The following is a 27,167-nucleotide window of genomic DNA, read 5'->3' as shown; positions in this document are numbered from 1 at the left end:
TACTGCAAAGCCCATTACTCAGAGCACTAGAAGTTACTTCATCCCTGAAATTTTTTTTAAATGAAAAGTCCTCCCAGTGACCTGTCTGGGTCACACCTGACCAATGTGGCTCTTTTGGTACAGCACTACACCCAACCCAGTAAATCCTGCTGGCCAGCAATAGCATACACAGAGCAATAACCACAGCTCAGTTGTCTTAATAATCAGTAAATACTTCTAAGGGTAAGATAAAGACAGGCTGTGTGCCTGATACAGCCTCCAGTGAGGTATCCCCACAGAATGCTGTCCTGTTTTATGTTATCTGAAGTACCAGGCCAGAAGAACCACAGTTTAAAAACAGCTGTTTGATATTGTCATTATTCCCACTTAAATATTAACTGTCCAGGAAACCAAAGGCTGAACTAACTGGTAATGGAAATCTTCAGTTACATAACAGAGTAACTTGTCACAGACTTATTTCCTTCATGCAGAGATGCAATGCCATGAGGCTAAGGCTACAACTAGTTAAAGCTGGTTCTCAAGGAAAATGTTTGTGCTTCTTCCCTGTGACACAACAGGTTAACTCACCTGCAACTTCTCAGAAAGTCTGCTCTCAAGGATGAAGTGTTGAGAGTTTAGGAAAAATATCACACTACCTATAAAAGGTAGGACTGAATATCCCAGGCTTCAGCCTTCACTCTGCATTTATAACCCAACATCTAGCAACCGGTTACTATCTACCAGTTACTCTATTAAGACCCCCAGATCACTTTTATTCATTTGTACGTGTAAAATTTTTCCTTTCCCAGGCTCCTGTAATAAGTCATATAGGTTCTCATTTACAAAAACATGGTTTTTTTTTTTTTGATAACTTGAGAGAGCTGAAGGGCAACAAAGCCATCCTAAAATGAACCATTGACAGAGTGCACAGTGAGATACCTTCCTCACCTTAAAGAACATACAAGTTAAAAAGAAAGAAAATACAGCAGATATTATATTCCCATTTCAATCAAATACAGTGCAAATGATCACAGAAACTCGATTCCTTCGTTTAAAATTTTCATTACAATTTTTTACTGAGGTATTACCTAACCATAGAAAAAACACATTTGATTCTCCTCTTTGGGTCCACAGTCCAAGAACAGTCAGAAGTCTGCAGAACAGAGCATGCACACGAGGCATCCATCTCTCAGTGCTAACAAGAGTCTAGGAGGCCACACAGCCATCAGACACAGAAATGGGAGTGGAAGGAATGATGACACATGGCAATCTAACTAATCCTGTCAAGAAGAGGGCTAAACTTAAAGCCTAAACATGCATCTTAAAAAGCAAACCTTTGGGAACATATTTCAAAAAGATAATAGGATCTTCATGCCTAAAGTCACCTCCCTGTTGTTTCTACTCTGCCTTAAGTATGGTAAAATAGAAGACACTCAGAAGACTCCAGCTTTCAACATTGATAATCCAAGTCACACGGGCAGCAGTAAAGCCAGCAGCACACAGGAAAAGCTCCAGGAAGAAGCCAACTGTTGATGAAGGATTTGCAAAATGAAGATCACAGAACCCATGCTGAAACAACAGCAGAAATCTGAAAGTAAGCAAGGCAATGGAGACAACCCTCATTCACACCCAGGGTACATGTGGATCTCTGGAAGAAGGGGGTAGAACAGGGATGAAGGAATTCTTCAAGAGTGGGGAAAAAGGTTTTAGATGCACCAGAAGCATTACCAGCAAAAATGCAATTACTAGAAATCTCATTCCTCCTCAGATGAGGACAGAGATTTCCCACACCCCACACAGCACAACTCTAAAAGGAATTCAGGTTTTTAATGTCTTCAATTTAAAAATGGGTTCTTTGCTAGGAGAGGGTTTAAAACGATTTAGGGTGTGATCTATATTTACGTACCTTTGGAGAATCTCTAAGTGACACGAAGCTTTTTCTCATCTATCCAGGAAAGGCATTCTATTTAGTTCTCAGGCTAAATGAAGCAAGCAAGGAAATCATAACCTAACTGAAAACCCCCATAGTGGGGGTGCTACATTTTGGATAAAGTTACACTATGTATAAAAAGAGTGAATCCACATCCCAGGGACTATGCAGTCCCAAATGGAAATATAATATTCCCAGAAAAGCTACAACACTCCTTTAAGACTGACTCTTCCACATCTGATTAATAAACTCGACATATTTCAATGATTCAGTGCTTGGTGAAGACCTCCCCACTTCTTTCCAACACTCATATTCCTTTAGAGAGGTCCCAGGTTGGACATCCAAAGAGACTATCACATTTGAAGCTCTAGGCCACGGTTAAGTAATAACAGGTTTCAGTGTTAAGACCCTGATGACATGAATGACAGAAATTAAGATCTCAGGCACTTGGGGATGCCTAAGGCCTCAGCTGGCAATGATGGATGCACACACTTAATCTGAATGCACTCTGAAGTGTATCTACAGACTTGATTACTGAGGTCTATGCAAAACCAGGGCTTAAGAAAACAGTGTGTAATTTCCTATTGAAAAAAGCTACATTCATTACAGTGAACAAATATATTCATAAATGAAAGCCTGCATTCTGGCAATCTGCATACACTGATGAGAAAAATAAGAGTGGAATATTTAAATATTAGAAGACTGCTGAAATGAATAGATCACATTGAACCACAGACAAAATGTACTTAAAAATTCTTAGATCTGAAAAGGCTTTTTAAAATTGAAACCTCTTTTATTAAAACAAACAAACAACACACAGAGACACACAAAAAGAAAACAAAACCAGGGAAAAACCCCAACAAAACAAAAAAACCTCAACCCTTAGAGCTTCAGAGGGATGTATCACTGAGCACAATACAAGCTCTTTGGTAATTACATCAAGAATATACTGAACTGTCAAGTGTACCTTAAGAAAAACTTAGAAAAATTAAACTCAGTTCTTTTAAAGCATTATTAAAAGTAAAAATACAGTAAAAAGCTTTAACTAGTCCCCTCTTTTTTTTCTAAACACATTTACTTGTGGTTTATCATCCTATTCATCTTTTTCAACAGGGGTAATAAAAAAGAACCCATAACATTTTTCCTAATTCTAGGCAGCATATTCTGTTAACAGCTCGCATAAATTTCTGATTGTTTAGATATTATTATTCTTCCTTTTTGTAACACCCATCTAAAAGCAGTTTGTGTGAATTACCTTGAATTACAAGCAAGGGATAAAAATCTAAATTTCATGAATTCATAAATTTGAATAATCTGTAGTAGTTTAACATTCCAAACTAATCTCAGCTAGAGATAAACATTTCTAAAACCCAGTATGTTAATATATAACCATAAAGTAAAAGCAACTTGCTAAAAAAAAAGCTAATGAAACAAGTTTCTACAGTTATGACTCACACCGTTAAAATCACTTGGTTTTAGTAGGTGTAGAAGAAACTGGCTCACTCCCACATGTGAATTATTAAAAAAAAAAAACAAAGTTAGTTCAAGTGCATTTAATAAAAAAGTTCAATGCACTGAATCTGCTGACTAAATCTATATCCAAGCTGTATCTACTGATAATGCACAACTGTGCCAACCATGGAAGTTTTAAGGACATAAATTAAGCATTTTTTTTCCCCAAAACATTTTATTTTAATATTAACTATGAAAAAGTGACATGGAAATAATATAGATTTCAAAGTGAAACAAGTCAGAAAAAATGTTAGATTTATGGATGCTTATGAAGCCTTACTTCTGTACTATACCTTATCATGACCCACAAGTGAGAAACTAAAAGTTAGACATTTTTTCTACACAAAGACAAATTTATCAATTACCTTTTATACATGAAAACTCAGAAAGGGGTAAATAAAATTAAAATACAAAATACAGGCCACAACCTTTAACATACCACATAATTCCTCAAGCCCTCACTAAAGACTGTTGCTATTTATTAGCACCCTAATCCACAGCAGAAAAGCAACAGCGACTGCCTTCTGTGGGACAGAAGACCAGGATCACCCAGGGGATCTGTCACTTCAACAGCACATGCCAATGTATTCCTCATCCTCCAGACCACATCACTTTGCCATTGTCCAAACATGACTGTGGTATTCAGTGCCAATGTTTCACAGCATAAAGTTGCACAGAAAAAGTCATGAAAAGATGCTGCCTCATCCTAAAAATAACAGATGTAGTGTACAGGGTCCACTTGGGCACAGAGCAGCAGGCTTTGAACCTCGTGCCTTCCCATCACTAGCCTGGACTCCAATGCTATTAAAGTTCATGTGGAAGTTTGGACTACTTCAACATGAATCAACCTCATAATATATTTTTCAAAAGAACAAAACCAGTTTACTCGAAGCAGGAAAATGGGATTTGGCAGCCATGCTCATGCTGTTCTCCCAGATGACCATGAAAGACTTCATTAGTGAAGGCTATCCAAGTTACAGTGCCCCATCTCCAACCACAGCAAAGCCTTCAGGGAGCAGGAAAGGGTTCCAGCTGCATCCACACTGCACTGTGCACAAAGAAACCATGGCCGCCACCACCACCACCACTGGCCTTTCCAGAACCTCTGCAAGGCACCTGCAGCTTCTCCCTGCCCCACTGGGCCCTCATCCACATCTTCCCGCCACTGGCTCTGGTAAAAGGAATCATAACAGGCTTTGGTGAATAAAGGATGGAAGTGGAAGAACTTAGGTCAGAATATGAAATTGTTGTTCATCAGCTGTCCTCATTATCCAACCACACTTAGAGCTTCTGCCTACACAGAGAAGGACATTATACAAACTAGCAGAGCCTGAGGTCCCTTCCTGGCTTTGTGTGTGTGCTTCTGCAAGAAGGGGAGGGGGGAAAAATGCTAAAGGGAAAGAAGAGAGGAATTTAAGCCCTCAAGTCAAGAGAAATGGCCTGTTAAGTGACAGTTTTTCCTGGTGTAAACCAAGAAGGCCATAGTAAAGGTCCTCATAAGCAACCAAAGCAAACCTAAGGTCATCTCAGAAATACCTAAGAGTTGTTTCCGTCTCCTCACTCAAGGGGAGTGCCCTCACCCTTATCTAGCACCTCCTCTAGTACATCAGTGCCTATGGCAGTCAAAGGACCAGATCTAGCATGCTCCTAGTTTGAAGATGTTCTAAAGCAGGCTGGGAAGACAAGTCCACATCTCAAGTCCACATCTACACTTCCAAATACAACTCCTTTCAGACTGAGAGAATAGTCTGCAAGATTCTCCCTTCCCTCATTAGGTATTTTTTAATAGGTGAAGGTCCCTCTTTAAGCAGAACTGGATGAAGGAAAAAGCAGGTCTGGGAGCAGACTTGCGAAGTCCACAGAGCCCCCTACCCCTCCACCCCAACAGCAAAATCCAAACTTGAAGCACCAGTCCTGACAGCAACCCAAAGCTGTGAATCACTGCATCAGGAGCAGCATGACAGCAACCCTTCCCGGTGAACTTCCCATGCATGATTTATTCATCCATGGTCCAGCCTTAAGTATAACAGATTTATACCAGAAAGTGGCAGGTCAAGGCTTGGCAGGTTACTTTGTGCAGTCTGTGTGCAATTTCTCACTCCTCTAGCCCAGACTGGCAATATATTGCTGTTACTACACCAGCACCCACTGCCTATTATGCCTGGTTGTCTCCAAGGGCATGGCAGCAGGTGCCTCACCAGCCTACTTGTGCTAATCATCTGCAGTCTTCTTTCTTTTGCCCACAGCTTCAGCCCCCTTAAAGTAAGTTCCTCCCAGGAAAAATAAAAACAAACGAACAAATTGAAACCAAAAGAAAACCAAACCAAAACAAAAACAAATCCAAAAACAGCCGTCCAAAAGCAGAACACCAATCTAGCTGGGCAGCAGACCTTGCACAAACTTGCAAAAGTCAGCATTCGAAAAGACAGCTTCTGACACATCAGGAGAGACAGTCTGCAGAAGTATCCCGTGCACTTGCTTCAAGGAAGGAAACCCAACAGCTCAGATCAGTCTAAACTACCCTGACATTGGTTTTGAAGTGTTCTCACAGAGAGAACCAGCAAGTACACAGTCCAGGAGTGAGGCAACACTGAATGCACTATGTGGGGACGTGTGCCATCTTGCCCTCTGTAGCATGCCAGCAGTACAAAACAGGGTCAAGGAAACAAAGGCTGGAGCAAGAGCACAGTGCAGCACCAAGCGCATTCTGAATAAAAATAAGGCCAGTTTCTGTTAGACTCTTCTCTGAACACGCTTGCCTACTGGCTGCAAACTGTGCCAAGAAGCTGTTCCAAAAAGCTGGTTGTGCCAGTCCCTGCTGACTAGAAGTACAGGGCAGCAAGCAGCAGCCACATCCAACAAAGATAACTCCTGCAAAAAACAAGGTGATGTCAGACAGGCACGAAGGTGATGCCAGCTAGCAAGGTGCCCTGCGAGCAGCCACTCCAGCGCAGGATTATGAAAGATCCAGATCCCTCCATATAGCAGAGCAAGGGGTTCCACAGGCAGGAACAAACTGTACCTGAAACCCAAAGGGCAGGTGATGCACAGACAGATTGGCTGCCGAGATGCCACCATGCTGCTCCAGCACTCCTGTGCTTCTGTGTCACGTGAAACAAGGGACAGCATACGTTCTACTGCGGAAAGAGTCTCCTACAGCTCTCTCTGCAGTGCATGGACAATACCACCCCAGAGCACCCGAGCACCAGTGTGCAAAACCATCCATCACAGAAGTCCAGAGCCACGCAGCCTCCTCCAGGCTTGCTCATGGCCTTAGCTAGTCTTCACTAGTGATCTAGGTCAGCTTTACCAAAGGAAGTACCTCCACAGACTTTTAGGGACAGGCAGACTGTTTTACAGACTATGACCTAGGAGTGTCCAGTTCAAGCCATCTGCCCAGATGGTCAAGCAATTTGGCCTCAGAGACACAAGGGTTCTGTAGCAGCTCAGTTTCCCTGATGGATTTCCGAGAAGAATGAGTAAGTACAGCTAGAATAAACAGGACTCCTTGCTGTTAGGATTTCTCTCTCAAGAAATAGCACACATAGCAATAGTTTAACAGACACTAAACACAGATCTAGGAAATTCCTTCTGAACATGTAGACATGGGTCTGCTTTCTAACAGAGTTGGATTCAATTCCCACTAAGAATACTGAGCATGATTTCAGTATCTATTATATAAACAGTACAGTGATAAACAACTGGGCAAGACTTAATTCAACAGGAGTTATAAATAAAAATAACTGGAAGGACTTTGGAATTCCTCACTTGCAGCTTAGCTAGCTCTTCTCCAAAGATAGCTGGCAAAAAGATATGCTTCTTGTACTTCCAGTATAGGGAAAAAATATAGTCTGTTTGAAAGCTCCAGTCACCATGGGAAAGCTACAAATGCCAAGGTTAAAATGGCAGATTCTTTCAACATTTCTAAAGCAATGGAAGCCACAAGCCGCCTCAAGGCGAACGGCCACACCCTGCGCTCTTCTCTGGTTAGCAAATAGGAAGAAGGATTTTTAAGAAATAATAAGCCTGTGGCAGGGCTACCAGGAAGCAGATGCAGGATTTACAGGACAGAAACAAGGAGATCCATCATTTGGTTCACCAACCCCTGCAGGTGAGGTGCGAGGGTTCAACAGCTGTTGGACGGGGAGTAGGTGGCGTAAGTCTCACAGGATAAGCAAGAGACATAACTTTCTGGACTTCTCACTTCTCCCAACAACTCCAGATTATGAACAGCATCATGATGCTGTCAGGAGAGCAGAGATATCCACATCCAGCAGCTACACCACTCAGCTCAGCCTCTCCTCTGCACCCCATAGCCAGGAATACCTCTGCCACAACTACCACGCCTGAATGCTATTTTCTCTTGACAATTAAGAACGTGAGCAAGTCCATTAGCCACACTGAATCATTTTAAGGGAACTTTATGTGAGCGATACCTCACACCCAGTTTTAAATCCAAAACAGTAAAGAAACGCTGGTTATATAGCTCTGCTTAATTTAACCTTAATACCTATGCAGCTTATTTCCATTGACAGTGACAAGTCTCCATTTTATCAACAGGAAATTCCATCTCCAGTTGATAAAGAAACACTGATCTTCAAAGAATAGCCCAAATATTTAACTACACTTTCATGCATCTACAGACTCCTAACAGCACACAATACTTGTGAATGTGAATCCAGAATATCTTCTAATACAGAATCAGGCTGTAATTAAGACAGCACATCATGACATGAGAGAGATTAGCGTGTTCAGCATGATATTTTCCTTATTAGCTGGAGGCAGAAACAAGTTCCTTGTAAGTGGAAACATACTGTGAGGGCACTAGGACAGAGATAAAAGGTGTCTCATTGCTGGCATTTATTTGTTTTTAACAGCTTGAAGGGAAGGGAAGAACACACAGTATCAACTGTAATTGGTTTAAAGGGTATTCCTTGTTGATGGAACAGAAATATACAGCAGTCCAGACTTAGGCCCATCCCCTTACCATCAAGAGCCTGGATTATAAACTTTTATCCCTACTCTGCAGCACCAGATGGTAGCTCACATACATTTCAATTATTTATTGAATAGGCACTTTGTTATACTAGGGTAATCCCACACTGCAGTAAGAACTACACACTGTTTTCAGTGCAAGCTATACTTTTCATCAAGTCAGTAACCTTTCACATTCAATGAACACAATAAATAGAATTAGAAGAAGTGATTTTATAAACAGTTGGATAATCAGCCTCTCCATCACATAGAAAATGACAACGCAGGGATCAATCAGTAGGACACAACCACCAGCAGTGCTATAGAGAAAGGATATCATTCTTTGGCCTGCCCCAATCCTTTCCATCACTTCAGTGCTCAAAGTACCATCATGGTCTGATCTCCCAAATTTAACAGTTTGTAGGTGCTCACTCGTTCAAGCCACCAGCTTGAAAGCAAGAGTATAAGGCCAGATTGCAATTTGCAGAAGGCATACAAAGCTCCCACCACAAAACAAATAATCAATGATCACCAGGCTGCAGCCTTGTGAGGCAGATGTGATAAAGTGGTTAATTATTCAGTTGGCAATCGCATTACTGACGTCAATAGAAGAGTCCAGGAAGTGAATCCTCTTAGTTTGTTAGTGTATGACAAAGACTGGTGGTCCCCACAGAAATTAAGGAGAACCAGCTGTCCCTACATGTTAGTGCTCTGGTCTGTAGTGCTAAGACACACATTTGCATCTACTGAAGTAAATCGGTCCCTCCCTCTCCCTTAGGAAATCCTTTGTTGTGTGGCTTTTTTTTTTTTTTTTTTTTTAGGAGAGCTGTTTAAAAGCCTAATTAACTGTACATGCATGGAACAGCTGATAAACGGGACAGTATACTCATGAGCAATGATCTCTCCTCCTTCCCTTTCAATTCTTATTCCATAGGGAAGTTAAGTCACCTTCGTCATATATTGTTATTCATAACTTACTCAGCTGAATAAATCAGTCAGCCACCATGGCTGTTTTAATATAAATTCATTTAGGCATGTAGCTGGGAAGGATCTCTACTACCCACGTACCTGTAGCCAAAGTCCTAACTAAATAACACCGGATAGAAAACTTTTCTCCTAAGCATTATCAAAAGTATCCACGTTTTCTTTTGTCAGCACGCTTCAGAGTATTGGAGGTTTCCCATTATCAAGCTGCTCAAGAGTAGGAAACCATTAAACAAAGCTGTTATAAAGGCTGCCTAGAACTGCTCTGTCCTTCGGGGGCATGCCCAGATTTAAAAGGCTTCAAGACGAACGGTAACTGTTTTTCTTTCAACACAGCCACACGCCCTCTCTAACAGCAACAAACGATGCACAAGAGCAGTATTTCAAAGCTTGCGCCGGCTGCTCTCCCTCTCCTCCCCTCCCCCAGGTAGGAAACCCTCCGAGGAGCCCTGGATTAGCCTGACATTTCGGGTTAAGCCGAGCAGGGTTTCAGGCCAAGGACACTCCGGTGCTGCTCCTGCTGCCGCCTGCCAAGCGGTTCCCCTGGGACCCAGCGGAGCTGGGAGGAGACCCGCACGGGTCAAGGCCCGGCTGGCGGCGGGGGTGTTTCCCGGGAAGCTCCGAATCCAGGGGCGGTGTCTCCCCGCCCGGCACGGCAGCAGACGGAAGCGGTGGCGGGGACCGCACTGCCGGGGCCGGGCTTGGCCGCCCCGCCGGGCCCCTCACCGCCCCTCTCCCGGTGAGCTGGGCAGCCGGGATCCCGCACACAGTACATCCCCCTCCCCCCCCGCTATCCGGGCTCCCTCCCTCCTCCCCTCTCCCTTCCCCGCGGCCCGTCCCCGTCCTCCCACCCGTGCTCACCCCACTCGAGGAAGTCGGAGACGTATCGGTCGCGGCGGAGCGGCGAGTCGCGGCTGCACTCGGCGTAGACGCCGACGAGGAGGTCGAGCAGGGTCTCCACGCTCAGCACGCTGTCGTGCCGCTGCGGCCCCTCCAGCACCAGCTGCTCCAGCCGCTTCAGCCGCACCTTGGCCGACATGGTGCCGCGGCGGCGGGCGCAGGGCAAGGCAGGGCAGGGCCGCTCGGGAGGCGGCGAAGCCGGCGGACGGCAAAGGCCCGGGACGCCGCGCTCAGCCGCGCCGCACCGCCCGCGCCCCGCGCCGCCTCCCGCCCCTCACGGCCGCGCCGGGGCCGAGCGGCTCCTTCCACGGGCTCCGCCTCAGGCCCGGACGGTCCATGGGCCGGACCCGGCCAACTCCCCGGCTCCGGCCTCTCCCCGGCGGCGGGGAAGGGAAGGGCAAGGAAAGGCTGGGCTGGGCTGCTCCCGTCCGCTCCGCTCCTCCTGCCCCGGCGATGCGCGGCCCGGCGCGTCCCACGGCGCAGCCCCGGCGGCACGCGCCACGCCCACCACGCAGCGTCCGCGCGCTCCGACGTGGGCAGGGCCGCGCGAAGCCGCTACAGGAAGATTGGGCCGAGCGCCGCGCCGTAGCGGGCAGAGATGGAGAGGGAAAGGGGGGGGGGGGGAAGCGAAGCCAAGCGGCTGCCCGCCCCCCCCCCAGCAGCGCATCGGCAGATTCGCCGATCTGGGGGGCGGGAGGAGCGAGCTGCGCGTTACCATCCGCACTTTCGTCTCCCGGCGGTCCGGGGGGTTTCTGCCGCTCTGTCTGAAGCGGGGTCTTGCTTTTCCGTGCCTCGGTCACCATTCCCCGCTCTTGCCTCGGTGGAGCCCCCAGATCAGACAGAGGGCTGCAGGGCGCCTGGGAGCTGTGGCTTTCTGCACCTTCCCAAACCCTCCTGGTGACAGAGCTCTATGTCACCTCTAGCCTGGCCCAGGAGAGCCCTGGGTGTCAGCACCTCTGTCCGTGCTCTGTTGAAGGAGAAGGGGGCTTGGTGTAAGGCACTCAAACTGCCTGCAGTGCTTTTTGGTTGTTGTTGTTGCATTGCAACTCACTCTGAGAAGGGCTCTCTGAAGGCCCCATGCAGCACCTGAAGGCGAGGAGCTGAGTACCTCAGGATGGGAGTTTACATCTCTAGGAATGCAGCCGGTCAGGTCCTGATGCAAAGCTGAGCTGGGAAGGATGCCTTTTCCTCACTTGTCTCCCCTGGCAGCAGATGGAGCGCCATGTGCTTCCTGAAAGCCGTCGGGACAGAAAGAGAGGGAGCTGAGTGCTGGCTCTGTCGGGGCTGGGAAAGCCCCGGCAGGCAGGAGCTGGAGCTGGGCAGGGGTCTGCACCGTGGTAGCTCCAGAAGGGCTCTGCCACAGCCAGAGCTGACATTGCCGGTCATCACTGAAAGGTTTGAGTGTTCTTCACATTCAGAGCCAATGGTCAGGCCAAACCCAACCACTGCTGTGTACAGGCAGCTGCCCTTTCCCAAGGGTCAGGAGCACAACCAGGCGGAGCTACATGGAGTGTTTGTAGGAGACTGTATTGCTCCCAGCCTGACAGAGAGGTCCAGCAGATGATTACAGAAATACTTGTTTCTAGGAGCCCTTGCTCCTCATACGTGTCTGATAGGTATCTCTTTGACACCAAATACCTATTATATCTGAGAGCTATTCGGATCATAATAATATTGTGCTGGGCATATGGATCTACTGCCAGGACCAAGAAGGTACAGGCATGTTTGGACCTGTTAATTCTGAAAAAAAACCAACTTGATAGAAGATCCTGTGAACTGTACTTTTATACTGAAAACCTATTATTTTAGGAAAAGAAATGCCACACTGGACTAAAATAGTTTAGTTCGTTTATTATTTTTTTTCCTAAATGATTTCTGACTCTTTGTACTTCCTTCTGCAAACATCCACTTAAAAAAATAATATACAGCATATCTAGAAGCTTTCATTGTTCTCTGTCAATGTGCCCCCTCCAGTTATTTCACCTGACCTCAGACTGTTTAATATCATAGATATTTGCGGGAGCCTTAGCATTAAAAAAATCCATTTGTATTTCTGTGCTGTTGCTTTATTTAGAAAGAGAGTTGGATATTTTTCACTTCTTAACATTTTGGAGACACATTTTTGGGCAGTGATCACAGTAATGGCTGGAGAGACAGGAATTTAAAGATCTTGTAACAATATCTATCTTTTCCCCTTTCTTATCTGTTCCTGCAGATGGTGGTTATTGCCACCTACTTTAGCAAGGAAGACGTGATAAAGGAAACTGCATCTGGATGAAGAAAAAGCCACTTTCTGCCTACCAGTCACTCCAGTATTCCCAGTCTCCTTGGTCTGTTTTACATTAGTAGAATTCAGGGATTTCAAGAGCTATTCCTGACTTACACCAGTCACAGGGAAGAATCAGATCCCATGCTGGGAAAACGACAGATGGGTGACAGATGACATATCCTGCTTTACCAGTGAGGGGAGGCTTAGTGTATCAGACCAGCACGTGAAGGATTATTTAGGAGCAATACTGTAGGTATTCCAGACTTGGCTGGAAGATTTCAAAAACTAATGCAAAGAGTTAAAAGCCTTCTGTGTATAATAACTATAATATGATATAACAAATATGATTCATATACTACAATTAATATAATTAATATAATAATACTGGATTTTCACAGCAAGTTTTGCAATTACAAAAGCTACCTAACTGAAAAGGGGTGTTTTGTATACATATTAAAAATTTTATGTAAGCTTGAAAATGTACCTGAAGGTACTCTGCTTCTGTTACTCATCTGTGCCAATTATATATTCTAAAAATAAAAGTGATCTGGGTAAAATGAGTTGAATGATCCTTCTTACCGGTTCCTTTTCCTGTGGTATATTTCAGTGGAAAAATACAGCCCCCTTTTCTGCAGCTGATTTTTTTTTTTTTTTTTTTTTTTTAGAAAAAATGTAAGCGAATGGGTTCTCACATACATTTCCTTGGAATCATTGCAGACTCGTGGAACTGAAGGCCCAAAGACCGTATGGCTACTGAAAAGTTTTCTCAGATCACATCAACTTAGGTCTTCTTTTTTTCTGTTGCTTTTGGCTGTGCTCCAAGTAACTTAGTAACTAGTAGGGGGAGAAATTCTGTTACAGAATTTTGATGGCAACAGGAAATAGCTGTGTCACCGCTTTATGACTCCAGGAAAATCCACCCACAGATCATTTTGGAATTGAGGAGAAGAAATACAGAGTATAGACAGAAACTGCAAACATAGCTCTAACAATTAAGACCTCCCTTGCTACCTTGCTTTAAAAAAAAAAAGTGACGACATTGCAAATATCTACTTTGTCATATGCAGATAGATAATTCGGGGGGGTGGGATGGGGGGGGGAAAGACATAAAAAGCATCAATTTTCAACCTTATTTGCTTTTTGGTTTAATTGTTTTTACATTAATAGGCAGAGGGAGGGAAGACTGAGCAGCTAGAAAACCTAGCTAGAAAATCGAAATATATTTCATTCATTAAGGAAATCAGATTAAATTTCTAACTGAGAGAGAAGTTGACTAATGTGGAGGGAGGGAGGAGTTTTCTAAGGATTTGGAATGCAAAACATAATTAAATTGAAATCTGAGAAACCTCCTAGTAATGAGTTCCAAAGGTAGAATAGAAGAAAGAGTTAAACATGCATAAAAGCAACCCAACTGGTTTATATCTTCTTGTTATCATAGGCTTTCCTTCCTGGAATTATTTTTTAGGAAGCTATCACCTTTCCAGCTCTGTTTGTATTTGGCAATATCCGAAACAATTCCTTGTTGCCAAAAGCAGTGTAAATCTACAGCTGTCATCCATCCAGGCAGCCAAAAATAGTCAGTGTGTGTGTGGGGCTGCCTTTGATGCCACTGCATCATGCAAGCCTGAGCACTGAGCTGATATACTCAATATTTAAAACAACAACAGCTAAGTCACCAGTGGTGTGATGTTAGCCAAGGTGGGAAGTTCTCAAAGAAAACAAAACCTCTGCTCCTTTGGGTGGGTGGGAGATGGTTAAACTCTGCAGCTTTTTATCCCTGCTTCCTTCAGCTCACTGCTAATGCACCAGCTGAGCAAGGGGGGCTTCACAAATGCTCTTCTTGTTGCACATGATGATGAGTGAAGTGGGGGAAAAGAAAGAGCAGTTGCTTGTGGAGAAGTGCCGGGGAGGGCTGAGAGTCTGGTCATTTCCAAATGTCACTAAATGCATTCTCCCAACAATAATGAAGGAGCAGCAGAGCCATTTGGCAGCTACCTTCTGCTAAGTACATTCTGCCATTAAGTGTGTTTGTTGGCAGTGCTTCTGTTTTGCTCTTGTAAACATCTAGATTTTAGGGATGGCATAACCCAACGTTCTGAGCTGAAGGTGAGGCAAACCAGGATATGAAAAGATTTTGCACATGCTGTGTGCTTTCTCAAAGAGAAAAAAAAAATCTGAGGATGAAAAAAAAAATCATCAGATGTGTTAGTCAAGAATTTTAAGGACTGTCACTTTTGACTGTATTGCGTTGCAGGATTTAAGGAGGAGAGTGGCATCACAGGCAAAGAAACCATGCTAAGCCCTCACTTCTTCCAGTCTAGATGGATCAGGTTCCCAAAGGCATTGTTTTTTTCCTCAGTGTTTTTTTTTTACTCGCATAGTTTTCTTTCTCAATAATTTATGCTTGTTTACAATTCACCTGAAAGAAGGGGAGTTGTCTCTCTGCTGTTGTTTCAGTAAACCATCAGTCTTACTGATCAGCGTGTTTTACAGGCAGTTTAATACAAGACTGAAATGGATCACATCAAATTAATGGGCTTCCCATTCCATTCACACTTTGAGAGCAGCATTAACTGAAGTGGGCAGCTGCTTCCATCAAAATCATTATGAGGCCACTTGTGTTTTGGTGGGGTTTTGTTTCCCCCTCTCCCCCAGAATTAGTCTGAAAATGTCTGAAGTGTAGGGAACTCAGGGTTTAGATGAAGTCGTTGTTGTGGACATCTGGAACAGAATGTCATCACCACATTTAGGCAACACAACAGCTCTATTTTATTTCAGTTCTGGTTTCAAGCCCACAATATCCCAAGGAAAGCATTGTCTCAATGATCCAGTCTGTTTAGGAACCTGGTACTGTTGAAAGTCTGGCTAAATGAAACATAAAAGCCCCCTCAGACTCCTGTTACTTTAGGGATCTTCAAAGGATTTGAAAGCAGTAGTACAGGGATGCTATTAAAAAAGCCTAATACTCGACAATTACAACATCTTGCAAGTAGCAATACCCTGTCTTGCTCTCTTTACAGCTGCCATTTTGTCATTTAATAGTGTTGTGTCACTCCAACTTCACATCTGCCAGGCTCGGTCTGATCGATCTTTGTACAAAGTGTGAAAAGCATCGTGTTGCTAAAGGCAATTTTTTTGTGCCTGAGTTGATGCTACACTGAGATTATCCAATTTTGTTTTGTGGTCTTTTTTTTTTTTTTTTCCCTAGAGATGCTGGCACTCTGGTTCAGTCCAGCTGACAGTAGAACTGTTTATAGCAGAGAATAAGAGGACAATAAGAATAGATAAGAAATGTGTCCCTTTTTCTTAGCTAATCTGTAGGATTAGTTCTCTCTCAACCATTCTTGGATTGCTGAGAGTAGCAGTTACTCATTTTGCATTTTAAATTAGTACTGCATTTTTTCTTTTTATGTCTTCAGAGGAATGATTTGAGATGAAAAATAAAACTTCTCCAGTCTTCTCTGTTGAACCTTTAAAAATCTGTCACTGACTTAGTAGGAGTGTTCCCATGGAGATAAGCACAACCAAGTCTACCTACAAGGAAAAGAACCAGTCGTCTTTGAATGAAATATTTTTGCATTGTAAGTAATGTTACTTTAATATACACTTCATTCTTCTGTGACAAAGTGCTCTGTGATTTGCAGAGACTGCATAATCAAAATAAAAAGCAAGTTCTATTGTGTTATCTCTCCTCGTTCTCTCTCCACAATGGACAATCCTTAGATAATTATTCTGTGGTAATAAGAAGTTGAAATCAGAAAATATTCCAGTCTATTTCTAAGATGCAGGCAGAGCATAAATTGCATTCAGGAAAAATACAGTTGTACAGTGCCCTAAAAGCAGCAGGAGATACTTTGCAGGAAACACTTTTACTTCTTCAATAATGACAACCTGGAAAATCATCCTCAGCTGATAGGTCTTTCTTATAAATTTTGAAAGGCACATGTGGGGCCCAAATGGTTTCAATGTATTCACAGTATCCTGGGACACTGTAAAAATAACTGTACCAACTTCAGCATCAAATACCCTGAAAGGCTGCTCCTGATAATTTTCATTTTCTGTTCAATAAAACATCTTCCAAAAGCAAGATGATTTTTCTGACACTGCAAAAAAGATATGTTGCTCCTATTTGCTCTGGACAAAGATTTCACCCAAGCTTCAGGCTGATGTTGGCAGCACCATTAAACATCCGAAGGTGCTCTGCCTGGATTTGCACAAACTCTACTGTCTTTGGTATCCACCTCACCCTGTCTCAGCAAAGCTGCACAGAAGCCCTCCATCTCACACTTTATGCCAGCAATTACTGAGATAATTTGTAATAATACTGACAGCAATTCAGAAGGGAGTTGATCTTCACAGCACTGCAGAGACAAATGAAGGTTGCTCCTGTCTGACTGCCCCTCTTCCAGCCACCACTAATCCCCACTCCTTGGGAAGTATTTGATGACCCCTCCCCAGTTCACTGCTGGGAGCTGGCTCCCTGTCATCCTCCGTGTCAACCCTCTTCTATTTGGGACAACTGATAAGCTACTTGTTATCTAGTAGAACATGATGCAGGAGTGCATGGTGGTGCCCACCTGGACTTCCCAGGGCTCTGTGGAGGTCTGCTGCCTGAGGGAATCATAGAATCATAGAATTGGCTGGGTTGGAAGGGACCTCAGAGATCATCAAGTCCAACCCTTGATCCACTACCGCTGCAGTTACCAGCCCATGGCACTGAGTGCCACATCCAGGCTCTTTTTAAATATCTTCAGGGACGGAGAATCCACCACTTCCCGGGGCAGCCCATTCCAATGCCTGATCACCCTCTCCATAAAGAAATTCTTCCTAATGTCCAACCTAAACCTCCCCCGGCACAACTTGAGACCTCTTGTGCCCTCTTGCTGAGAGTTTCCTGGGAGAAGAGACTGACCCCCACCTGGCTCCAACCTCCTTTCAGGTAGCTGTAGAGAGTGATGAGGTCTCCTCTGAGCCTCTTCTTCTCCAAGGCTGAACAGCCCCAGTTCCCTCAGCCTCACCTCATAGGATCTGTGCTGGAGTCCCTTCACCAGCCCAGTTGCCTCCTTTGGACCCGCTCCAGGACCTCAATCTCCTTCCTGAACTGAGGGGCCCAGAACTGGACACAGTACTCAAGGTGTGGCCTCACCAGGGCTGAGTACAGGGGAAGAATCCCTTCCCTAGACCTGCTGGCCACACTGTTCCTGATACAAGGGGAAAGGGAGACAAAAGGCCAGGGAGAACCCTGAAAAGCTGGACACGGACCTGCTAATGTGGAACTGAATGGCAGCTGGCAATTCTCCTGGGACTGCATTTGAAGCCTCTTTCTGAAAGAGCAGCAGTGAGCCTTGCTCTTCAGCTTCTGTGAAGGAGGAGAGGAGAACTGCTGGTGCTGCTGGGCTGCCAGATTACTCTATTGAGCAGACCTCCATCACTCCTGTCAATAAAAAGCTATCTGCTGTCCCTACACTTTCAATGTGGATTCTTTTTTGCTCTGTATGGTTGTCTCCATACAATGTTAAAATGATCCACATATTTTAGAGCAACTTGAAGTCCTGAAAATCAAATCTGCAATGAGGTGCTTCAGTTGGGGTTTCAACTTCACAGACCAGAACAAATGCAGTGTTACAGGTGTGGGTATGTTCCCACTAATGTGGGGGTAGGCTCTGGACCCACTAGTGGGTGTGACAGGGCATCATGTTTTATCACAGCTCTGTTTTCCTTTACCAAAGTCCAGGCAGTGATTACACCTTGGTGCCAAGAGCCTGTAGTCTCAGGTGAGGAGGGTCTCCAACCAGCAAGCTCCATGGTAAGAGCAGAAAGCTGGGATTTACCAAGCAGCCTTGAGTTCAGAAAGCTTCTTGCCCACCATGAGATAGAATGGGAGATGTACAGTGTAAGAGGAGGCAGCTGCTGTGGTTATCACCTGATGTTGTGAGTCTGTTAGCTGTGATGGGGAAACAGAATCTTCTGGGTGCAAAAACGGAGGTTCTACAGAGGCCATTGCCCCAGGGTGAGTACTCAAGCTGGACACCCTGGAACACCCTGAAGTCACAAGTGCTCTTTCTGAGAGGATTAATGATTTAATGGATGCTGCTTCCATTCCTGACGTTAGGCAGGAGGGGGGCAGATCCTCAGCTACAGTAAATTGTCATGACTTCATGGGAGTCAATAGCAAATTGAAGACACTCATTATGCCAATAACTAAACTCCCCAGGGCTGATCTTCATCTGGTGGAAATGTTCCTAACTTCATTGAAATCCACTGATGTCCAGCTGACCCTGAGGTTTTGCTATTGATTATTCTGGGAGTAGGACAAGACCTAAATTTAATTTTGTGATGGGCCAGGAACAGGATACATTATTTCAAAGCATCCATCGTTACTGCAATTAATTGCTGCCTGTCCTGGGCAAGGCTGTCTCTTTCAATCATTAAAATGCTGCTTGACAATCTATGATTTGCCCTGCAGATGTGAAAATCTGCACTGGCATAAGATATGTAAAGCAGAAGGGGTTTTACTGTTTCAGGTTTCATTTAGGTGTGTAGCCTCAGGTAATACCAAGGTACTACTTAATCATGATAAGATGATTAAGATGCAAATCCACAAGCCTAATTTAAATACATTTTTCCTCCAAACCATCCAGCTGGGTGTATTTTCTAAGAGTAAACACAAAGTACTCACAGCAGGCTTCAGCTGAAGCAGAATCTCAGGGACAGCTTCCAAACGTAATTACTCACTGTTGTAGTAGAAAGTTGATGTGATGCTTTTAGAAGTGCTGGGAGTCCAGGTGTTACACATGATCCTCACTGCTTGCATTATAGAATCACAGAATGGTTGGGGTTGGAAGGGACCTCTGGAGGTCACCTGGTCCCACTCCCCTGCTCCACCTGGTCCCACTCCCCTGCTCAAGCAGGGACACCCAGAGCTGGTTGCCCAGGACTGTGGGCAATGTCCCCAGGGACAAGAGAGTATCTCCAGGGGTGGAGGCTCCACAACTTCCCTGGGCAACCTGTGCCAGTGCTTGCTTACCCTCACAGAGAAATGTTTCCTGATGTTGAAATGGAAACTCCTTTATATCAACTTGTTTCCATTACCTCTTGTTGTGTGAGAAGATCCTGGCTCCATCCACTTTGCACTCTCCCTCCAGGTATTTATATACATTGATAAGATCCTCCCAAGCTTCTTCAGGCTGAGCAGTCCCAGCTCTCTCAGCCAGTACTTCTAGCAGAGATGCTCTAGTCCTTTAATCAGCATTGTGGCCCTTCTACTGGACTCCCTCCACTATGTCCATGTCTGTCTTGTAGTGAGGAGCCCAGAACCGGACAGAGTGCCCCAGGTAAGCCCTCACCAGTGCTCAGTAGAGGGGAAGCATCACCTCCCTTCACTTGGTGGCAGCACTCCTCCTAATGCAGCCCAGGATACCTTTGGCCTTCTTTGTCACACAGACACAGTTCTGGCTCACGTAACTGCTGTATTTCCTGAGGGAAAAAGGCTCTGTGCAGGGGTGGAAGTATATCACTTGGTGGAGCCAAGCCTCACAGTTAGAAAAACTGCTGAGATACTGCTCAGCAGGGATGATATGGTCTCTCCTCTGAACACAGTGATGAGTCCACTAAGTTAACCGATGGATCTACCTTACCAAGTCCTCACTAGTCATGCCCACCTGTCTATCTTACCCTGAAACTATCTGATGTATTATTACTGAGAAACCTCCTTGAGAAGCAGCCACCTCAGCAAGGTAAGGTGCAGCTCCCATTGTGGGATCCTGCTCATCTCCTAGCAAAGCACAAGGATGGCATTGGCTCTGGCTCACATGGGGCAGCAACCCAAATTGAGCCATGCTGAACCCTTGGTGGACACCTGTCCCAGACTTTTGACCCTGATGTTTCTAGGCAGACTCTTGTGTCTAAGACACCTTGTAGCAGCTCCTGACTTGCTGGTCAGATTTGCCATCATCCCTCTAGCTTTATCAGTGTTGCTGTGACTGGCTGTCCTGTCTGTGTGGGACAGGCTGTGCCATTACAGAGCAGCTGGCATGCAGTCTCCATTCTTTGCAGCTCAGGTGAAACCCAGATGTCTTACAAGTTAACAGCTTGTCCTGCTCTGCCCGCACCTCTTCCTGCCTATTGCATTTCCTGAGGCTTCAGAGAAGGTTTGCTTCATTTTCACTACCTTGAGGCAGGTCTGTGGGCCTCATTCATCCCAAAGTATGAGCTCTAATGGTGTTTTAATTGCCTTCTCTAGTTAGCATATGACCATGCAGAAGGGTTTTTGTATTCCCGTGAGCACACTGCTAAACCTCTTGTAGTTTCATTTGCAGACTCCTTCCCCCATCGTGCTGAAGGAGAGTGCCCAGATTAAGCAGTCTGATCCTTTAGACTGCAGGCTGGACATATGCTTAATATCTCTTTTCTGCAAAGGCCCTGATTTGTAAGAAACTCAAATACACCTCAGGAAACCAGCAGCAACCACATGTGCAAATGACATGGTGAAAAAAGGACCAGCAACTTGGACCATGGAATGTTTTGTTCTTACTCAGTTCAGCCTACCTCTAAATACAGCATTGCAACCAGAAGAATACTACAGCCCTGCAAAAGCTGGAAGAGCTGGAAGTCTTTTAAAAATGAGCTTTTTAAAAATGAGCTTCTTTGTAGAAGAAGCAAGCCAGCTAGATATGCCGTGTGAGCATGTATTATGATGAGCTTGGGTTATTAGCAGTCACCGGTTTGGAAGCCCTTGGTGAATAAATTTGCTGTTTCAGGATAAAAAAGAGAGCATGGTATCTGCTTCGTCAGTAGTCACTGCAGAGGCAAATGATGAAACAACAGGAACAGCCCATGAAGAACTCTACTGATATGTACTGCTTTTCTCAAGTTTGTCATAAGAAGTGGGTGAGAGAACTACAGTGCTGAAACAGGGGAAGAAACCAATTGCATAAAGAGTCTATGCAAAAGTAAAAAGAGAAAAAGAATAAAAGTAAGAGAGCCTATGTGCTATGAACAGATATAAGGGAGAGACCAGGTAACTGTGCCATGCTTAAAGCGTGGCTGTACAGAACTCCCGAGAGCAGTCGCTGTCAATCATGTCAATGAGTTAGCAGTATTGACCTAAGATGAAGAGGGTTCATGAGCAGCAGAACTAAGGAACTGTTTTCCAGTGGATCTGTGCTCTGTGCACTAATGCTCATTCTTCCCCTTGTCCTCTCTATTGTCTCCACAGCATCTTCCCCAGGTCTGCCCCACATCCAGCACTCCAGACCAGTACCTGCCATTCCTACCCATGCTTCCTGTGCCTTTATCCTCCAGCCCTGCAATATGCCAAAGCATTTACCACTCCTTTTTGGCTAATCACAGCATTTACAGTCCCTGCCTTGTTTCCCACCCACCTCTTGTGGGCTCTCAACCGAGTGCTGTGAGCATCCTGGCTGTGTTTGTTGCCAGACCTGGTAGATGGGGGCTGAAGTCAGTCTTGTCTTTCTGGGAGGGTACAAACACAGTATCTCATTCCTCTATTAAATCACCCATTTGCACAGAACTCACAGGAAGATGGCGTCTCTGCTGTTTCTGTACTTTTTTCCAAATTTGGTAGAAACTGAGTTCAGTAGTTGCTGGTGCAGGGGCGACTACAGACACATGACCAGGAGACAGACTGCTAAGGAAATCAGGAATGACCAGAACTCCAGGTGCCTGAGGAGCTCTGACTGTGACTTGTAAGAAACCCAATAGTAGAAATACCTGCATGATGAAGCAGCAGATTAAGAACAGCCATAGAAATACAGATAAAAACAGCCACAAGTTTTGAGGAGCACAAATCTGGATAGACATCACAGAAAGGCTAAGAAAAGTTTAAAGTTTCAACTGAATGTTGTATGAGAGCTTTGAAAGATGTTGGTATCTACAAGATGTACACAGCACTGGGAAGATGATGCAAAAGCATCTGAGGATTAACATGGTAGATTGTTTGCATTCAAAATCCAACTCAGTCTCTTGCAGAGGGATATGATATTGCTGAGAATGGGTTGCAAAGAGGTGACAGGATGAAGCAAAAGATATTTCTTTTGCAGCTTGCCAGACACAATGAGGCAGAGTAGAAGTCCTAACAGCATGTGAGCATTTTACAAAAGTGGCAGTGAAGAGAAGATAGCAAGTGGGAGTGAGTCTGATAAAGAACAAAAAGGGGAGATTTTAGTTCTAAAGAATTCAATTGCAGAAAGCCAGAGGAACACTTTAATGAGCTCCTCAATAGAGAGGGCAAAGGTGAAGGGTAAGCAGCTGTTCTCCAGAGAGCTGAGCTGTTTGCAGCAGAAATTTTGAAAAATAAATAAATTTTTTAAAAGATGCAAAAGATGCTTGGAAAAAGTTCCTGCTGAATTACTAAAACATGGGTGGTGGAGATAAGATGAAAGCCTTTACAAGCTGTTTTTATTGGCTTGGAGATTTTAAACAATAATGGAAGGGTTGACTGTGACCTAGATTGTGTGGCTGGTTTGGAGAAAGAAGGAAAACGAGTGTCAGAATATCAGAAACTGCTCTTCAAGACCTGTGAAATCTGACTGTGACACCTGAGAGATAGACTGTACCAGAGATGTAGTCAGGATTTTTCAAACACAGGACTCATGACAAGCTTTGCTACTGGCAGCCTTAAATCCTTTCAGTCAGTGCTCATAGGAATGCACAGATCTCTGAGTTCAGGCTGGGCAGACACAGAGAAACACAAACCCCACACTCTCCTCACTGACTGCTGAGGCTCTGTTTTTAATGTATCTTCTTATGTCTGTTTCTGGATGGCCTCTGAGCTGCTTCTCTTTCTCTTAACCCTTGTCATTCAGCTTCAAACACTACCCAGACAAAACCACGCTATCCAAAACAGTTGAATTCCTGAGCAGCCTCCCCTATGTGAAACACATGTTTACTGTCTCTTAAAGATCCCTTAAATAGAAGAGCAGCATAGAAATGTACCATAGCTCATGGGATTTAACCCAGTCCTAAATCAGTATTTATGAAAGCATTGTGAGGTTTTTTTTCATAATGTAATCTCAGCAAAATGCACCTACCACAGGCCATATGGCGCAGATTCTGCATTCAGTACCATCAGCCACAGTGTAGTTTCTCCCCAGTTTTATTGCAGCTACAGACAATGCTGATGAGCTCAAAGGTTTTCTGAATAGGACTCCCAAATACTTGGCAGTGTATTGCATGACAGTGCTATTTCCAGCTTGGCCCTACTCCCTGATTTATTGTTTCACATTAGTCATCAACATTAAAGCCCATCTCTCCTTTATTGGCTTTGGCTTGGAGACTGATGCCCTGATTCCCTTTGAGAAGCACCAACAGATAATCCCACTGACAATCAAGGATCTTCAGTTCAGTCTGCAGAGCAGGTGGTTATGAAACTGTCATTTGCTTGTACATGAAGTATAACCATGTAAAATAAAAAAACCGGCATGTAATTTCCACAGTCACCTTTCAGAGCACAGCATACAGTATTGCACACAGACCAGCTCCCTTCCTGCTTATTAAAATCCACTGTTGTCTTAACCTGCAAATTTTGGTAACTAATAGTTTATATCTCAACCTAGTAATTTAAAAATACAAGATGTTACAGATAATTAACATCTTAAAATAAAATGCTTGCTGGTTTGTTCATGTCCTCGCCTCCTCTCATAAGCTGCTTTTAAGCCAGTTGTCTATCTAACCAGATGCTTTACTGCATTATCATACCACAACAAATAGTTAATTAATCTTTACCTTTTCTCTTTATGATGTGCTTTTAAAAAATCTTGGCACAAAATATCCTCTCTATTTTCCCTTACTAACACCTCACTAACATCTTTGAAACATTGCAGAGAATTAGTTATGCAAGACTTCTCATCATTGCAAATAAGGCACTGAAGTGCTGATTTACCAAGCCCTGTCTCAAATAGATTACTGCATCCTTCAGCAACAACAATATTCTTCTTAATATATGTCAATTTTGGGGTTTTTCCCCCTCTATGTTTGACTGCATTTTTCTTCTGGGCATATTGTGTCACACTGATAGGTTTGGTTCAAGTATTTTTGAAATCTGCAAATTCTACACTGACTCTCCTCTAATTGCCTCTGGTGTCTTTTACCTTTTTGCTGGGTTGGCTGGCAAGTTCAACCAGCTCTGCATTCCCAAGGTAGGGAAAAGCCTACAGATTTCTGCAGCTTCTGTAATCATTCTCTCAGCAGAGCTGCTGTAAGGCTGAGGAACAACAACCTTTGTCCTGGCAGCATAACGTTGCTTAAGCACACTGTATGGGTACTTCAACTGCTATGGCATATGGTGCAAAATGTGTGCCAGCAAATCACTTCCAAATGTTGTGGTCCTTAAGGTCCTGAGATGCCTCGTTCAGCAGCCTAAGCTGTGGCAAGCACACTGCTATGTCCTGTGGCATCCTCCTCTTCCCTGACTTTTGTCAACTTGAGCAGAAGAAAAAGAGTAGCAGAAGATTGATTGCAATATAGTTACCACTTTTCAACACAGAAAGATTTATTTTAAAACTACATTTGCCCTTTATCTTGTATCATACTTGCACCAGTCATGTCAATAGTTATCAGGTAGGGAAAGGGAAGAAATTCAAGATAACCCAGCAAACAAACATGTGATGGGCTAATTTTTACTGAAGTTTTTCCAATTTGCAATGATTCAACAGCTGCTGCCACAGAACATTTGATTTTTTTTATATTTTTTTTTTTTCTGAGAGTGGAATAAATAAGGTGCTATTAACACTCAGGGAAAAAAAAAACAAACCAAACCAAAACCAAAACCAAACAAAATAAAAACCCAGGGATGTTCTTCAGCTTGGTAATGAAAGTGGCAGTTTATTGCTCCACAAACCCAATGCATCTCAGAAAGCAGCAAGTACAATTAATTCACACTTGACCTGACATGGGTGACCAAAGAGACAGAGTGATCTGAGCTGCAAAGTAAAAACAACTTAATTCTTGCTTTTAGGGCACTACAAGGTGAAAGAAGTGCCCTGAAATGGCTTTAATACCCAGGACAGAGCCAGGCCTGCCCAGCAGCCACCTGTGGCACCCTTCAGGGTGCAGTGCACATGGGCTCACCCTTCATTTTGGTGCTACCACTCCCACTCTGCTCTCTCAGAGCTGCCCAGGCTCCATCGTAGCCTCTAAACCAGCAACCCCTTTCTCTCCAGAATGCTGGCACACCATGCCACAGAGCCAGGCTGACAGCTACCAGCAGCAGTGGGGCTGGCAGTGGTTGCCCTCTGGCAGGCATCCGTGCTGCTGTGCCCAGGAGCCTCTCCAAGCAGGAGCAGGAGGTGCCAGCCCATCACTGCCACAGTGGTTGGTTCTGCTGGGAACAACCCAATCCCTGCAGAGCCCAGGTCCATGTCCTCACTGATGCCAGCTAGTGCATCCTCCATCCCTACTCTATTGTTTCTACATGGATGCCTTTTACTTCAGCTTGAGGAGCACAACAAAGGAAATCAAAGTCAATAGAAGGGAGGGAGGTTGGTCTGAGGTCCCTGTAACGCAGTGGTCTGACATGTGATGGCTGCAGCCAGCAAGAGCAATGGTTCACAGCTCTGCTCCCTCCTAGGAGCAAACCAGGTGTAAAGGGGAGATGCTACCAAGAGCAGACACAGCCCAGCACAGGTCCTTGAGAGCCTGGGTGTAACTCAGGCAGTAGGTAGTTTTTTCCAGTCTGAAGTGAGATGGGCATCTGTGGACAAGGGAGATGGGATGGTCCAGGTCATTCCACAGCCAAGGTGAGGGCTTTTGCCTGTGTATGGGAAGGGACAGCAGTCAGTGGATGCAGAAATGAAGCAGTATAGAGCAGCTGTGCCTGGCAGAGCCTGGGCTGAACCCCTACTGCAGCCTCAGTCTCCTGAGATTCTCTCTGTTTGCTGGGGAGAGACAAGCTCCTCTGGGGCTCACTCAGAGCAGAAATCCAATTTGAATGGTCAGATGTGCCCTCTGTTTGTCCTTCTCTTTGAGCATAGAGGAATGCAGCTTCCTCTGAGTGTGTGGTGTGTGTGTGTGTGTGTGTGTGTGTGTGTGACACAGGCAAACCAGTCTCAACAAATGCTCAGAAACTTTTCAAACATTAATCTGAGTGATCAAAATCTGGAAGTAGACTCAGAAATACATAGGAAAAAACTCCCACAGAAGTACAAAGAAAATAGTTAGTCAAGAAAATTACAGATGGGAGCAGTTTTGTATTAAATGTAATTTAAAGGTGTGATGGTTTTACTTAAGGGCCAGCAATTTGTTGTTATGCTGCAACAGTCCCAGTGTCAGAGCACGTGAGAGATGCTGCGAGTGTGCACATTTGATGCAGCTGAATAGAGGTGAAGTAAAAGAGAGAAAAAAAAGAGAAAGAAGGGTTTAACCCCCAGATTGTGATTCAATAATAGCAGATCTCCACACTCCTGCATGGGCCTGGGGGCATGGTACAGTCCCTGCAGCCTGGCTAGGGCCATTATGTGCCGTTCCTCCATCCACTTCATGGCACCATGCAGGAAAGGGAGCAGAGGGGACAGAAACCACTGTTGTGTCTCAGGGCCAGGTGGGAAGTGAAGCAGGAGCAGGGAGATACCTGCAGAAGCACTGCTGCTGGAGGACATGTGT

The 27,167-nt window shown here is 44.6% G+C and overlaps 2 protein-coding genes across 15 annotated transcripts in view; one reads left to right on the top strand and one right to left on the bottom strand.

Moving 5' to 3' along the window:
- The window catches only part of CDC42BPB (CDC42 binding protein kinase beta), an 88,588-nt gene extending 78,036 nt beyond the window's left edge, over nt 1-10,552 (bottom strand). For 13 of the 14 annotated variants that reach the window (XM_071745498.1, XM_071745499.1, XM_071745501.1 and 10 more), the window contains exon 1: nt 10,241-10,547. In XM_071745498.1, the coding sequence (XP_071601599.1) occupies nt 10,241-10,418 (178 nt within the window). In that variant the 5' untranslated portion in view covers nt 10,419-10,547. Of the gene's footprint in view, nt 1-10,240 lie in introns of all 14 variants that reach the window. The other variant, XM_071745505.1, reaches the window with a different exon arrangement.
- Nucleotides 1-27,167, top strand: part of EXOC3L4 (exocyst complex component 3 like 4) — a 360,645-nt gene that overhangs the window by 196,254 nt on the left and 137,224 nt on the right. The gene's annotated exons all lie outside the window — the stretch shown is intronic.

This window comes from Heliangelus exortis, chromosome 5 (genome assembly GCF_036169615.1).
Source record: "Heliangelus exortis chromosome 5, bHelExo1.hap1, whole genome shotgun sequence".
Classification (NCBI taxonomy): domain Eukaryota; kingdom Metazoa; phylum Chordata; class Aves; order Apodiformes; family Trochilidae; genus Heliangelus; species Heliangelus exortis.
Note: the sequence above shows the minus strand (reverse complement) of the source record. Positions and strands in the feature narration are given on the sequence as shown.